Raw genomic sequence first — 16,446 nt, 5'->3', positions numbered from 1 at the left:
TCCTGTGATTGTCAGGGTCTTGCAATGTCTCATGGGACTTGTAGTTTCACCACAGCTGGAAGGCTGAGGTTGCCTACCCCTGGTTTAGAAACGCTGTCACATTTTTATTGTTGTCCTTGTCTCCTTCAGGAAGATTCACTCGTCTAAGTGCTAGTTTCAATGGGGATATTTGTTTCTATGACAGCTGTCGCAGGCTCTGTGTCCATATGTTTCGGCCTCAGTTTCCCTGCATTTTTTTAAAGGAATCTGGTTCAGTTTTGTTCATCGGTTCAGGTGTGATTCAGGTTCAAATTTTTACTTGAAATTGCATATGAACCGGATTAGAAAACGCACAGAAATCTTTTTTAAAATGGACTGTGGCCGGCCGGGAGATATGTGAACTGGCTCCATAGACAAGGCTTGCCAGTTCATGTGTCTCGTTCAAAATGCATCCAATTCGCGTATATGGGAACCAAGCCCAAGAAGAAATTTCCTCACATTGAAAAGATATCCTCTAACTTACTGTTGAGTCTACATGGCATAAAGCTTGGCACCATGTATGCGTTCTCTACGGTGCTGACATTTAGGACAATGAAAATAGCTCATACCTGGACATTTTGACTTTGGACACCCATCTGTGTGTGTGTACACTATTTTTGTGTACTTTGAGCAACTTTATTTTGAGCACTTAGATCAAAAGTAGGCTACCTTTTGAGAGGTGGAGATCTACCTGAACATCATGAAGAGATCAAAGATCACCAGGGTGAAGCACGTTTTTATTTATTTATTATGCAGGGTTTCATCAATGGTACTGTAGACTGAATCGCTTGACTAGTTTCAGGCCCGGTTGGCCTCAATTCTGTGCTTGCTGTCTGGTCTGAGTTCTGCCCCACTGGCTGGTTTGAGCTTTAGAGTGGTTGGCATGGCTAACCGGTTTGGGTTCTAGCGAATAGTGAAGTACCACTTAACCACTTGCCGACCGCCGCACGACGATATACGTCGGCAGAATGGCACGGGCAGGCATATGGGCGTATATAGAAGTCCCTGCCTGCCCGCGGGTGGGGGGCCCGATCGGGCCCCCCCCCCCCCCGGTGCCTGCGGCGGTCGGCATTTCTTCGAGAGCGATCCGGGATGAGGGGGCGGCCATTCATTCATGGCCACCCCCTCGCGATCGCTCTCGACGAATGGAAATCCCCCGTGACATCACTTCCTCTCCTGTAATGTAAACACAGGAGAGGAAGTGATGTATTCTCTCCTCCGTGTCGGTATTTTCCGTTCCGACACGGAGGAGAGCGGATCGGTGAGTTGCACCAACACTCTACACACACAGTAGAACATGCCAGGCACACTCACACCCCCCCTTTACCCCCCGATCACCCCCCCAATTACCCCTGCCCCCCAGTCACAGTGACACCAATGTCATTTTTTTTTTTTTTTTTTTGCATTGGTGTCATTTGTGACTGTAATAACTGTTAGGGCAGTTAGAGTTAGCCCCCTTTAGTTCTAATGTACCCCCCTAACCCCCCCAATAAAGGTTTAACCCCGTGATCACCCCCCGTCGCCAGTGTCACTAAGGCTGGGTTCACATTGCAGCGGTTTATGAGAACGAATGTGATTCGCACCGCACTGCAGTGCAAATCACATCCGATCTCTGTGCGATTCGAGTTCAGCCATTCGCCGCACCCGCCGCAAATTCGCACGGGACCCTTTTTTTGGCCCGCAGCAGAATCGGATCGCATGGGTGTTCACACCATGCGATCCGAGTTTGCAGATCGCACTGCGATATGCGAACTGATCTGGGGGTGTCAGTAACATTTCACTGACACTCCCAGCAGTTCGCATAGGGCAGTGTGAACTGCCGCCGGGAGGCATGCGATGCGGGAACCCGCCGCGGATTCGCGGCGTTTCCGCATCGCTCCAGTGTGAACCCAGCCTAATAAGCGATCATTTTTCTGATCGCCGTATTAGTGTCACAGGTGACGCTAGTTAGGCAGGTAGGTATTTAGGTTCGCCGCAGCTTTTTATAGCGCCAGGGACCCCCATATACTACCGCATAAAGCCCCCTGATTGCCCCCTAGTTAACCCTTTCACCAGTGATCACCATATAACTGTTACAGGTGACGCTGGTTGGTTAGTTATTTTTTTATAGTTTCAGGGCACCCGCCATTTATTACCTAATAAAGGTTTAACCCCCTGATCACCCGGCGGGTGTCATTTGTGACTAATAACTGTTAGGGCAGTTAGGGTTAGCCCCCTTTAGTTCTAAGGTACCCCCCTAACCCCCCCAATAAAGGTTTAACCCCGTGATCACCCCCCGTCGCCAGTGTCACTAAGGCTGGGTTCAGATTGCAGCGGTTTGAGAACGGATGTGATTCGCACCGCACTGCAGTGCAAATCACATCCGATCTCTGTGCAATTCGAGTTCAGCCATTCGCCGCACCCGCCACACCCGCCGCAAATTCGCACGGGACCCTTTTTTTGGCCCGCAGCAGAATCGGATCGCATGGGTGTTCACACCATGCGATCCGAGTTTGCAGATCGCACTGCGATATGCGAACTGATCTGGGGGTGTCAGTAACATTTCACTGACACTCCCAGCAGTTCGCATAGGGCAGTGTGAACTGCCGCCGGGAGGCATGCGATGCGGGAACCCGCCGCGCATTCGTGGCGTTCCCGCATCGCTCCAGTGTGAACCCAGCCTAATAAGCGATCGTTTTTCTGATCGCTGTATTAGTGTCACAGGTGACGCTAGTTAGGCAGGTAGGTATTTAGGTTCGCCGCAGCTTTTTATAGCGCCAGGGACCCCCATATACTACCGCATAAAGCCCCCTGATTGCCCCCTAGTTAACCCTTTCACCAGTGATCACCATATAACTGTTACAGGTGACGCTGGTTGGTTAGTTATTTTTTTATAGTTTCAGGGCACCCGCCATTTATTACCTAGTCTCACTAGTGTACCCCTAAATTTAGGGGTGTCTACTTTCCAAAATGGGGTCATTTGGGGGGGGTTTGTGCCATCTTGGCATTTTATGGCCTTCAAAACTGTAACGCCCTTAGAAAGCCTGAAGGCGGTGCTTTGGTTTTCGGGGCCCCGTACGCGGCTAGGCTCCCAAAAAGTCCCACATATGTGGTATCCCCGTACTCAGGAGAAGCAGCAGAATTTATTTTGGGGTGTCATTTCACATATGCCCATGGCATGCGTGAGCAATATATCATTTAGTGACAACTTTGTGAAAAAAAAAAAAAAAAAAAAAAGTTTGTAATTTTCCCGCAACTTGTGGCAAAATATAAAATATTCCATGGACTCAACATGCCTCTCAGCAAATAGCTTGGGGTGTCTACTTTCTAAAATGGGGTCATTTGTGGGGGTTTTGTGCCATCTTGGCATTTTATGGCCTTCAAAACTGTAATAGATAGTGAGGAGTGAAGTCAAATATTTACGCCCTTAGAAAGCCTGAAGGCGGTGCTTGGTTTTCGGGGCCCCGTACGCGGCTAGGCTCCCAAAAAGTCCCACATATGTGGTATCCCCGTACTCAGGAGAAGCAGCAGAATTTATTTTGGGGTGTCATTTCACATATGCCCATGGCATGTGTGAGCAATATATCATTTAGTGACAACTTTGTGAAAAAAAAAAAAAAAAAAAAAAGTTTGTAATTTTCCCGCAACTTGTGGCAAAATATAAAATATTCCATGAACTCAACATGCCTCTCAGCAAATAGCTTGGGGTGTCTACTTTCTAAAATGGGGTCATTTGTGGGGGTTTTGTGCCATCTTGGCATTTTATGGCCTTCAAAACTGTAATAGGTAGTGAGAAGTGAACTCAAAAATTTACGCCCTTAGAAAGCCTGAAGGCGGTGCTTGGTTTTCGGGGCCCCGTACGCGGCTAGGCTCCCAAAAAGTCCCACATATGTGGTATCCCCGTACTCAGGAGAAGCAGCAGAATTTATTTTGGGGTGTCATTTCACATAAGCCCATAGCATGTGTGAGCAATATATCATTTAGTGACAACTTTGTGTAAAAAAAAAAAAAAAAAATTTTTTTTTTGTCATTCAATCGCTTGAGGCAAAAAAATAAAATATTCAATGGGCTCAACATGCCTCTTATCAATTTCCTTAGGGGGTCTACTTTCCAAAATGGGGTCATTTGGGGGGGTTTTGTACTGCCCTGCCATTTTAGCACCTCAAGAAATGAGATAGGCAGTCGTAAACTAAAAGCTGCGTAAATTCCAGAAAACGTACCTTAGTTTGTAGATGTGACAACTTTTGCGCAAACCAATAAATATACAATTATTGACTTTTTTTTTACCAAAGACATGTGGCTGAATACATTTTGGCCTAAATGTATGACTAAAATTGAGTTTATTGGATTTTTCTAATAACAAAAAGTAGAAAATATCATTTTTTTTCAAAATTTGCGGTCTTTTTACGTTTATATCGCAAAAAATAAAAATCGCAGAGGCAATCAAATACCATCAAAAGAAAGCTCTATTTGTGGGAAGAAAAGGACGCAAATTTTGTTTGGGTACAACATTGCATGACCGCGCAATTACCAGTTAAAGCAGCGCAGTGCCAAAGTGTAAAAAGACCTCTGGTCATTTACCAGCAAAATGGTCCGGTCTGAAAGTGGTTAAAAACAAAAAGGTTACACTCACATAGGCAGACATAATGTCAGTATGTCCTAAATCCCATACTATGGACTTACAATCTGGTGTCACAAACCAGGCACTATCATACCTCAAAAGTGTTCAGTTTGACTTCCTCATTCAGACGAAACTTGTATGTTTATGGCGGGTGTCCATTGGTGTTGTCACACTTAGATGCTTTTGAGCTATGTGAGTGACTGGTTTCTGGTGCTGGAGTGTGAGTCTGTAACATTTTGATGATTACATTCTGACACTATTTCTGTCTTTCTAACCTTTTAGTTTTATAAGAAATCTTTGTGGTAATTCACAATTGTTGACTTATTTTTCCATGCATATGGGATTTTCATCTTGATGTATTCATCTGTAATTCAGATTCATATATGAGGATGCCGATCCAGAGTGGACTATACAAAAACGCTTTGATTAATCCCTGGGTGCTTTTGGTTTCCACCTTATCAGCACAACGGTGGCGGTAAATATTTAATGTGCATTTTGGGTGTATCTGCGGATACCACGGTCTCAATAAAATATCCCAGAATGGGGATTCCTATGCCATCCTCATAAGGAAATGGGGACAGCCACACACTGATTGAAAGTCGGCCAGTCCCTGCTGAAATGGCCAAATTTTGATCAGTGTATGGCCAGCATTTTTTTTTTTTTCTGGTAGTTTGCAGTCTGCTACCATTTTATTCTTATTAATGTATACTTTTATTTATCTTCACAGCTGGAGTTCCTCAGTTCAAACAGACCTCCCCACTGCAGCAAGGAGAGAGTCAAGTTGCACAGCCTCAGGTAAAAAATAGCTCCACTAATAGAGTTAAAGTGGTTGTAATAAACACACTCTCATTATCCATTCTCTTCTGTGGCAATAATGGGAGTGTGTTTTTTTTTTTTTTCTCTAAGTACCTTTAAATAGGCGCTCACTCCCGAGCAGACGGGTTGTTAAGCCTTGTATACACTACAAAAAAACAGACAGCTCAGGTCGAAATCGCTGTACTAATTATGTGATGTTAGTACATCTCCCTTGATGTGCTATTGTGTTCTGACGGGGATGGCCACCAGAACCCTCTGGTCAGCGCTCTCAGCCATGCCCCCCCCCCCCCCATCCTGTGCAGCGCCTAATTGAATACTATTTTTTCAGCAGGAGTGTTTGGGAAAGTCAGCAGCACCCCATACACCTTTTAATTATTGGCAGAGAAATGCTAACATAAGCATTCTCAGAAAACCTACATTTATATTTGCACCCTTCATTTTATTTATTTTTTGGTCTCGATAGAGTGGAGAGGGATCAGAATACCTGTTAGGGTTTTATTCACCCTTTTAATTTGTCCTGTTTACTGTTATCATTGAAAGTGAAAGTAAAAAAAAAAAAAACACAGGAATCTTTCAATGGAGAAACTATATCTGGTTACCCTGGTGACTACCAGGGGTTCAATTACGTTTCCACCCACTTTCTGTTTTGAATATTGGATGGGAAGTAAAGGGGAATCTTTCCAATGGCACGCAGAAAAATTAACAGAGTTTATAACCCTACCTTACACTATCCAAAATGAAAAAAAAAAAAAAAAAACTTTTGACTACTGCTGCCAAAATATCCTTTTTTTACAATCCGATTAATTTCCCATTTGCTTTGGTTATTGGTCACCATTTAGGTAATTAACAATAAACAGTATATAATGAGAGTTTCAGTATATGTAAAGTGTGTATTTGTTATCTTATTTAGGGTAGTTTGGATACCACAAATACAGCCACTCGTATGGCACTGAGCAGCACCTGTGCCTTATGCCAGCAACATGTTCACCTTGTACAGAGATGCTTAGTAGATGGAAAGCTGTATCATCGGCAGTGTTTCAGGTACACCTTTAAGCCATTTTCTTTTATTCCCTTTGAGGTTATTTTCCTCCCTTTGCCCATCATTTCTCGGTTTCTGTGTCTTATTATATCATATTTAAATAAAGAAGGGGGAAGATGAATGAAGGGGACTGGAGGGTAACCAACCCCCGGGACTTTTTTGACGGTACCAGATATGTATAAACAAGGAATAAAATCAATAGAATTTTATTTAATGTACAAAAGACATTTCTCACATAAGACCAACAATTTTGTCCATATGTATAAAAAATGACAAATACAAAAGCTGGTACAGAAGCTTATATAACTCCACAGATTACCACATTTTTGTAAATGATTAAGCCTGCATTGTTTCTTTCCTACATGTTTCGCTCTTTTGAGCTTCCTCAGGACAATTGCAGCATACAGCAGTAGGTGGAAAACTGAAAATATACAAAACATAAAACATGAAAAATTCTGTGCATACATAGGAACCCAGGGGGACACCTAAAATGTCCTCCCACTGGCCTAACACAGCCAATTAAATGGATATGGTAATAGATCCATTCCGATCTCTTTTCTACCCAGAAAGGAATGAATCGATTACCTTTGCAGTAATGAGAAAACAGGACATAATTGAAATAAGTTTGGAGTAAATCATTACTTGATTGATTAAGAACAGACGCTCGCTTATTATCAGTGGCATCCTACATTCATTGAATAGACTGACAATGGTATAGTTCTCCAATTCGGAGATTACAATTTCAGTTGCAGACAGAAATAAATATGAAAGTAAGAAAAATAAAGAATAAATGTGGGAATTAATAAATAAAATAAAAAAATGAAGAACAAAGAAACAAAAAAATCTTACCCCATCTAGTTTGTGAATTAGTATGATTCAGTGTCGTTGTTTATGGATAATAAAAAATTGCTTAAACGAGAAGATCTCTCCTCTTTTACCACCAAAACAGTTGGAGTATGATGAAAACAGCGCTAGGGATCCCCAATATTCTCCATGAGTCTGCAGAGGCGCGAGAAAAGATTATATACTATAGTTAGGCCATTACGGTGTAACACCCATATGGCAATCAAAAGTCAATGGTAAAAAGAACATACCTGGACCAAGCCCAGAAATGGCTAGATTAGAACCAGTTTTGTATTGCCAATGCCAGTGGATTGCTTGTATTGTCAGATGAAAAATAGCAAAAACGCGAGGTATTAATCTGTAGATCTAAGAAATCAAAACATAGAGAGCAGAAGCCACCTTCTTATTATTACTGAATATATGCCTGCAAGGCATAAATTAAATAAATCTGGTTGGGGCCCAACGGATCACCAGATCACCAGTCCCATCCAGAGCTATACCGTTCCTACCTGTTAAAGAGTGAGATGATTCCACTTAAGAGGGTTTAAATATTTAGCCATGGGGGAACAAACCCGCACGTCCTCTCCCGTCGCTTGCCTCATCGGCACTGACGGGACCGGCTTCTTAACTCGCGCCTCCAGCCCGGCGGCGTCTGACGTCACCGCCGGGCTGCGGGCACATCTATAACGAAGACCTCATGACTGCGCGTACATTTCGTATTGCGCATGCGCGGAAGACGTGAAACACGTTCGTGCCACGCATCGGCCATTTTGGTGTCTCCTGACTTCGGCCAGACACCAAAATGGCCGATGCGCGGCACGAACGTGCTTCACGTCTTCCGCGCATGCGCAATACGAAATGTACGCGCAGTCATGAGGTCTTCGTTATAGATGTGCCCGCAGCCCGGCGGTGACGTCAGACGCCGCCGGGCTGAAGGCGCGAGTTAAGAAGCCGGTCCCGTCAGTGCCGATGAGGCAAGCGACGGGAGAGGACATGCGGGTTTGTTCCCCCATGGCTAAATATTTAAACCCTCTTAAGTGGAATCATCTCACTCTTTAACAGGTAGGAACGGTATAGCTCTGAATGGGACTGGTGATCTGGTGATCTGTTGGGCCCCAACCAGATTTATTTAATTTATGCCTTGCAGGCATATATTCAGTAATAATAAGAAGGTGGCTTCTGCTCTCTATGTTTTGATTTCTTAGATCTACAGATTAATACCTCGCGTTTTTGCTATTTTTCATCTGACGATACAAGCAATCCACTGGCATTGGCAATACAAAACTGGTTCTAATCTAGCCATTTCTGGGCTTGGTCCAGGTATGTTCTTTTTACCATTGACTTTTGATTGCCATATGGGTGTTACACCGTAATGGCCTAACTATAGTATATAATCTTTTCTCGCGCCTCTGCAGACTCATGGAGAATATTGGGGATCCCTAGCGCTGTTTTCATCATACTCCAACTGTTTTGGTGGTAAAAGAGGAGAGATCTTCTCGTTTAAGCAATTTTTTATTATCCATAAACAACGACACTGAATCATACTAATTCACAAACTAGATGGGGTAAGATTTTTTTGTTTCTTTGTTCTTCATTTTTTTATTTTATTTATTAATTTCCACATTTATTCTTTATTTTTCTTACTTTCATATTTATTTCTGTCTGCAACTGAAATTGTAATCTCCGAATTGGAGAACTATACCATTGTCAGTCTATTCAATGAATGTAGGATGCCACTGATAATAAGCGAGCGTCTGTTCTTAATCAATCAAGTAATGATTTACTCCAAACTTATTTCAATTATGTCCTGTTTTCTCATTACTGCAAAGGTAATCGATTCATTCCTTTCTGGGTAGAAAAGAGATCGGAATGGATCTATTACCATATCCATTTAATTGGCTGTGTTAGGCCAGTGGGAGGACATTTTAGGTGTCCCCCTGGGTTCCTATGTATGCACAGAATTTTTCATGTTTTATGTTTTGTATATTTTCAGTTTTCCACCTACTGCTGTATGCTGCAATTGTCCTGAGGAAGCTCAAAAGAGCGAAACATGTAGGAAAGAAACAATGCAGGCTTAATCATTTACAAAAATGTGGTAATCTGTGGAGTTATATAAGCTTCTGTACCAGCTTTTGTATTTGTCATTTTTTATACATATGGACAAAATTGTTGGTCTTATGTGAGAAATGTCTTTTGTACATTAAATAAAATTCTATTGATTTTATTCCTTGTTTATACATATCTGGTACCGTCAAAAAAGTCCTGGGGGTTGGTTACCCTCCAGTCCCCTTCATTCATCTTCCCCCTTCTTTATTTAAATGTCTAAACTGGGATGTGGTACCTTTTTTAAGTTTCAGATACACATGACCATTAGCCTTTTCTATATACATCTTTTGTTTATTATATCATAGTTTTCTATATCTATAATAATATCCTGGATTTTAACTTCATAAGACAGCAAGCTGCTCACTAATTTTTTAATGTCCAGTCCAAATGCTTTTTTTTGTCCCTCTCAATCATCCATTACGGTGCATTCCCACCTAAAAGTGCACCATATTCATATGTGAGAACCCAGCAGAGGTTCTGCAATCAGCTGCAGGAGGCAGCCCCATTGAACAGGAGACTGCCGGCCCCCTCACAGCTAATCACTGCCACTCGCATATAATGCAGCAATTACATGCAAGTGATTGGCCCTGGACGTAGACTGCCCAGGGCTGAACACTTGCTTGTGATTGCTGCATGGTTATATATTTTTTAAGTATGACATATATTTAACCAAAGGGCACTTAAACCCCCTTCCTAATCAGACCAATTTTCAGCTTTCGGTGCTCTCACATTTTGAATGACAATTACTCAGTCATGCAACACTGTACCCAAATTTTTTCTTCTTTTTTTTCACACAAATAGAACTTTCTTTTGGTGGTATTTGATCACCACTAGGTTTTTTTTATATAAATGAAAAAAGACTGAAAATTTTGGTTACAAAAAAATGTCTTCATAAATTTTGGGCAAAATTTATACTGCTACATATCTTTGGTAAAAATAACCCAAATCAGTGTAAATTATTTGGTCTTGAACATTATAGAGTCTCCAAGCTATGGTGCCAATCATTGAAAATTGATCACACCTGATGTACTAATGGCCTATCTCATTTCTTGAGGACACTAACAAGCCAGGAAAGTACAAATACTACCCCAAATGACCACTTGTTGGAAAGTAGACAATCCAATGTATGTGTGTTTTTTCACAAAATTGTCATATTAACAGGTTATTTCTCTCACACGGAATATGCACACCACAAATTACACCCCAAAACACGTTCTGCTACTCATCCACATTTGTGAGATTTTTACACAGCCTGGCAACATACAGAGGCCCAACATGCAGGGAGCACCATCAAGGTGTTCTAGGGATATACATTTCAAATCTAATTTGACTGTTGTGATATGGATGAGAACTGATGTGGCATTATTATTATTATTATTCTACAGGATTTATATAGCCCTAACAGTTTACGCAGCGCTTTACAATACAACAATAAGACAATACAGTTATAATACAATAAAATACAAGAAGATTAAAAGAGCCCTGCTCAGAAGAGCTTGCAATCTAATAGGGTGGGGCAGGTGGTACAAAAGGTTGTAAATGTCGGGAATGAGCTGATGGAAGTGGTAAAAGTTTAGTTGGAGGCGGGATAGGCTTCCTTGAAGAGATGAGTTTTCAGGGATTGCCTGAAGGTAGCAAGAGTAGGGGAGGGCCGGACAGGTTGAGGTAGCGAGTTCCAGAGGATGGTAGAGGCTCTGGAGAAATCCTGGAGATGAGCATGGGAGGAGGAGACTAGGGAGCTTGAGAGTAGGAGGTCTCGGGAGGAGCGGAGAGGACAGTTTGGGTGATATTTGGAGACAAGATTGGTGATGTAGCTCAAGCAGAGTTTTGAATGGCTTTGTATGTTGTGGTTAGTATTTTGAATTTAATTCGCTGGGCGATTGGGAGCCAGTGTAGGGATTGGAGGAGAGGGTTGGCAGATGCTGAATGGTGGGTAAGGTGAATAAGCCTGGCAGCAGCATTCACAATAGAATGAAGAGGGGATAGTCTATGGAGAGGCAGGCCAATGAGAAGGGAGTTGCAATAGTCAAGGTGAGAGATAACAAGCGAGTGAATAAGGAGCTTGGTAGTTTCATTTGTTAAAAAGGGGGCGAATTTTAGAGATGTTACGGATGTGAATTCTACAAACTTTTGATACCGATTTGATTTGAGTCTGAAAGGACAAGTCAGAGTCTAAGATTACACCTAGTACCCTGGCGTGAGGGGAGCGGCTGATGGTTGCATTGTTGGTTTTGATAGAAAAGTCATGAAGAGGGGCATGGGCAGGGGGAATAATAATAGCTCAGTTTTAGAGAGATTTTGTTTAAGGAAGTGGTGTGACATCCATGTTGATATCTCAGTTCGTAAGTTAGTAATGCGAGAGGAGACTGAAGGAGTGAAGTGAGAAGTAGAAAGATAGATTTGGGTGTAATCGGCGTATAAGTGGTATTAGAAGCCGTGGGCAGTTATCAAGTGACCAAGGGAGGAGGTGTAGATAGAGGAGAGAAGGGGTCCAAGAACAGAGCCTTGGGGGACTCCCACAGAAAGGGGCAATGGTGAGGAGGAGACCGAGAATTGTAGTTAACACCGAAGGATAGGTAGGCAGAGAACCAGGATAGAGCAGAATCTTGGAGGCCAAGGGAAATTCGTTTATTGAGAAAAGGCGGGTGGTCACAGGCCACAGAGAGGTCAAGTAGTAGGAGTAGTGGCTGTTGGTTTTAGCAGTTAGTAAATCGTTAGTGAGTTTTAGTAAGGCAGTTTCCATGGAGTGCTGTGAGCTAAAGCCAGATTACAAGGGGTCAAGGAGGTTATTTTCACAGAGGTAGGAGCTAAGATGTTGTAGACCAAGTTTTCTAGAGGTTTAGAGGTGAATGGGAGCACTGAGATGGGTCTTAAGTTGTTCAGGTTGGTGGGGTCCAGTGAGGGCTTTTTAAGTATGGGCGTGATCTGCGCATGTTTTAGAGGGGAGGGGAAGGTGCCACTAGAGAGGAAGAGAATGAAGATGTGAGCGAGGGAGCATAGGATAGAAGAAGAGGGTGATCGTAGTAGTTGTGAGGGAACAGGATCCAGGGGACAATTGGTTAGGTGGGCATCTGAAAAAAGATTTGTAACCTCTTCAGTAGTAGTCAGTTCAAAAGAGGAGAGTGTTGAATGTGCTGTTAGGCAAGGTATGTTGGGTGGGGAAGACATATGCACTGTGGAGGTGTCCTCACGAGTTGTATCAATCTGGTCTTTGAAGTGATTGACAATCTCTTTGGCGGTGTGTGAGTTAGTAGGTAGAGGGCGTGGGGGATGAAGCAGAGAGTCAAAGGTTGAAAAGAGCAGAAGGGGACTGGATGACAAGGTATTAATAATACAGACAAAGTAGGCTTGTTTGGCAGCATGGAGACAGGAATTGTATTTTAGAAGGGCAGATTTATATAAGGTGAAGTCTTGCAAGCATTTGGTTTTACTCCACAGTCGTTCAAGAGCACGGAAATGTCTCTTGAGATTTTTAGTGTTGCCACTTTGCCAGGGTTGTAGCGGTCGGGGCCTGATTCTGTGTGTGGTTAGAGGAGCATCCAGTGGTGATGAGAGTAAACTGTTGTAGACAGAGGTGGCCAGGTCAGGACAAGGGAGAGATTGTCATATAGGTGGTCAGTAGCAAAATAGAAAAGAGAAGGGTTAAAGTGGCGAAGGCTCCTACAAGTAATCGTTGGCTACTTGGAGAGATGGGTAGTTGGAGGCAAGGATATAGTGAAACTGATGAGGTTGTGATCCGAGAGAGTAAAGGGGGTGTTGGTGAGGTTGCCAGAATTGCAGAGATGGGAGAATTCAAGGAGGGTATTACCATTGGAGTGAGTAAAAGTATGTGTCCATTGAGTTAGGTCAAAAGAGGTGAAGTTGAGCTGTAGCTGGGCTGTTAACATGGAATGTTGAATTCACCAAGAATGATAGTGAGTATTTCAGAGGAGATAAAGTAGGGTAGCCAGGCAGCGAAGTCATCAAAAAAGCAGGATACTGGTCCAGGAGGCTGATCAATTGCTGCCATTCTCAGAGAAATGGGTCAAAACAGATGAATGCAGTGCATCTCGAAAGAAGAGAGGGATACAGGGGGAGGGATAGGAAGGACTTGGAAGGTGCTTTGTGGAGATAGAAGCAATCCAACTCCACCTCCCTTCTGTCCGTTGGGTCTGGGGGTATGAGTCCAATGGGGGCCACCATAGGAGAGGGCAGCAGGAGAAGCTGATTCAAAAATTTTAAGCCAGGTTTCAGTTATGGCCATGTTAAAGCCATGAGAGATGAAAAGGTCACGCGCAGATGAAATTTGGAGGCTGGTTTGAAGAAGGATGGGGATAGAAACTAGACTGAGAAAATTGCAGTGGTTGCCAGAGGATGAGGGGTATTGAATATGTGGTTTGCAGTTGGAAAATGGTGGACCAGGATTAGGAGAAATGTCAACTGAGACTAGGAAAAGGAGGGCGAGGAAGGCAAGATGGGAGTGGAATGTGCATGAGCGCACATGTCTAACGGCCCTGGTGTTTATGTCAGCATGTGGGTATAGCAAATGCAGGAAATGATGGGTGCAGTAGTAGGGAGAGGGTAGGAGTGAGAGTGATATGTGCATGCTGCAGGGTAGAGAGGAGGGGTAGAGTAAGGATAATTTGAGGATAGAAGACATGTGAGAAGGAAGAGAAGTAGGAGCATGTTAGTGGATAGAGAGTGGGAATCTGACTTCATATAAAATGAAAAATGCTGGTTTACTTGTCGTCTTTTGCACGGATGATCCCGGATGTGGCACGGATGAGCTCTAATGGCTTGCCTTCATAACAGGCTGTGTATGAAGGGGGTTCCTCCTTGAATTATGCTGTGATCTGTGAGGCAGGACTTGGGAGGTTTGGACTCTTCCTGTAGGAGTGACTGGGTGAGATTGGATCCTAATTAGAATGTAATCACTTCCACCTACCATCAGAGCTGTGATGAAAGTTACATGCAGGCAGCACAGTGGTGTAGTGGTTAGCACTCTCGCCTAGAAGTAAAAAGGGTCGCTGGTTCAAATCCCAACCACCACACTACCTGCCTGGAGTTTACATGTTCTCTCTGTGCCAGCATGGGTTTCCTCCAGGTACTCCGGTTTCCTCCCACACTCCAAAGACATGCAGCTAGGTTAATTGGCTTCTGTCCAAAATTGGCCCTGGTATATGAATGGGGACCTTGGATTGTGGGCTCCTTGAGGGTAGGGACCGATGTGAGTGTGCAATGTACAGGGATAGGGACAATTGTAGACACTCAGGTTGAACTCGATGGACTGGTGTCTTTATTCAACCTTACTAACTATTTGCAGTGTCTGAAAGACTACAAAGTAGAAAGACTACAGAGTGTTACAGATTCTAGCTGCTGCAGGAAGTGGCTGTGGAAGGGACAGCAGGATATACAGTGTGTCACATGGTGCACAAGCCACAACTAAACCCAGAAATCGGGATCTGCAGCAGCATAGTACAGAGGTATGATATATGCTGGGATTGATTATGCCATTCAGTTCTAGTGAAAAGAAAGTTGGAGATCAGCCTTAAAGTTGTTAAAAGGTGAATGCAAATGTTTAACCTGTTTTATAGGCTAATTTACTCCATGCATTTTGCATTAAACAGGTAAGAAAGTGACCTATTTATATAACTATTTCTCCCCCCTCCATATTACAGGTGTAAAGAATGCTCCAGCACTCTGCTGCCAGGTTCTTATCGACCTGGATCTGAGACTGGCACGTTTGTGTGTACCCACCATCATCGGCCTCGGACAGGCACCAGCAGTCCTGAGTCTGTTGAAGAAAATTCTGTACAAAATGCAGTACAAAGTCCACCTAAACCACGCCCTCCAAAACCACCTCTTCCAAACAAACCTCAAAAAGAGCTTGATACAGATGGTGCACCATACACACGACCCGTTCCAGCACCAAGGAGGACTAGTGATGTAGCACCCCAGCCTCTGCCTCGAGCTCGATCTGGGGCAGGGCAGAGCCCTCCACGACCAACAAGTTTTGTGAATGGTAAGATAAGTAAACGATGCTAAGAAGGCCCATGTTGCAAGAAATCTGTTTAATGTTGATACATTTTAAAATGAAGGACACGCATGCAAGTTAGCACCATCACAATAATTATTTCACATCAAATTTGTTTGCATTATAGGTGAACAGAAAATATCAACTCCACCAGTTCCTAAGCCGAGAGGTAGACAGAGGTCTGCGGAAAGGTGAATAACAATGATTTCTAAGTAAGAGGTTGATCCATGAAGGCATGTTATTTAAACACTTTAGGGACTTGTTTACATATGCATTTGAGGGGAGTAAAACCCTGCAGTTAAGCTGCACTTTTACAACCCTTCAAACACTCCTCTCTGTGCTGCAGAGGCATTGACCAAGAGTGTACACAAGGCAATGCTTTGTGACGCAGCTACAGTTGTACCCCCTGTTGTGCTTGGCGGTTGATTTACTGTCCACTGAGCATGACACATTTAAGTGAATGGTGCTGCCCTGCAGCTGCCCCAACATGTGTGGTTGTCCGGTATTTAGGAGGTTAAAACAGGTGGGGAGGCTATACAATGCCTTCTCACCACCTTTCTAATGCTCTTTGAAGTGACACTAAACCCTTGTGTTTATATATATATATATATATATATATATATATATATATATATATATATATATATATATATTGTATGTATTCCTAGTATGCATATTAGTAGTGCTCCTGCCAAACAAACCTGAGGAAGTTCAGAAGGAAATGAGGAAGAAAGTAGTAGTTGTGTATAGATGATTTTTGCAAAATAAGGCTATTCTTTAGCATCAATTTAAAGCGGGATTCCACTGCCGTTTTTTTTTTTTTTTACCTGTGTCACTGTTGGGCGATTCCTACGGTGTCTTTGCAGCCACGATCGGCGTCTTTTTAACCTCCGGCGTGACGATTTCATTGCTAAGGAAAACTTTTAAAAAAGCAGTCCGGCGGTTTCCATTTTCACTGTGGGCGTTTGAAGCCCACAGGCATTTACTTCCTGGATGCGATGACACTGAGCT

At 43.1% G+C, this 16,446-nt stretch overlaps 1 protein-coding gene across 4 annotated transcripts in view; it reads left to right on the top strand.

The window, feature by feature from the left end:
• The window catches only part of MICALL1 (MICAL like 1), a 198,907-nt gene that overhangs the window by 127,439 nt on the left and 55,022 nt on the right, over positions 1-16,446 (top strand). For all 4 annotated transcript variants that reach the window (XR_013262343.1, XR_013262342.1, XM_077452390.1 and 1 more), the window contains exons 4-7: positions 5,346-5,413; positions 6,345-6,475; positions 15,080-15,423; positions 15,563-15,626. Coding sequence is in view for 2 of the 4 variants with exons in the window: in XM_077452390.1 (XP_077308516.1) it covers positions 5,346-5,413; positions 6,345-6,475; positions 15,080-15,423; positions 15,563-15,626 (607 nt within the window). In the remaining 2 variants the exon portion in view is untranslated. The remainder of the gene's footprint in view (positions 1-5,345; positions 5,414-6,344; positions 6,476-15,079; positions 15,424-15,562; positions 15,627-16,446) is intronic.

This window comes from Lithobates pipiens, unplaced genomic scaffold (genome assembly GCF_037356315.1).
Source record: "Lithobates pipiens isolate NorthernLeopardFrog02 unplaced genomic scaffold, aLitPip1_a1.2 Scaffold_23, whole genome shotgun sequence".
NCBI classification, from domain to species: domain Eukaryota; kingdom Metazoa; phylum Chordata; class Amphibia; order Anura; family Ranidae; genus Lithobates; species Lithobates pipiens.
The sequence above is the reverse complement of the archived record's forward strand: the minus strand, read 5'-3'. Positions and strand labels throughout refer to the sequence as shown.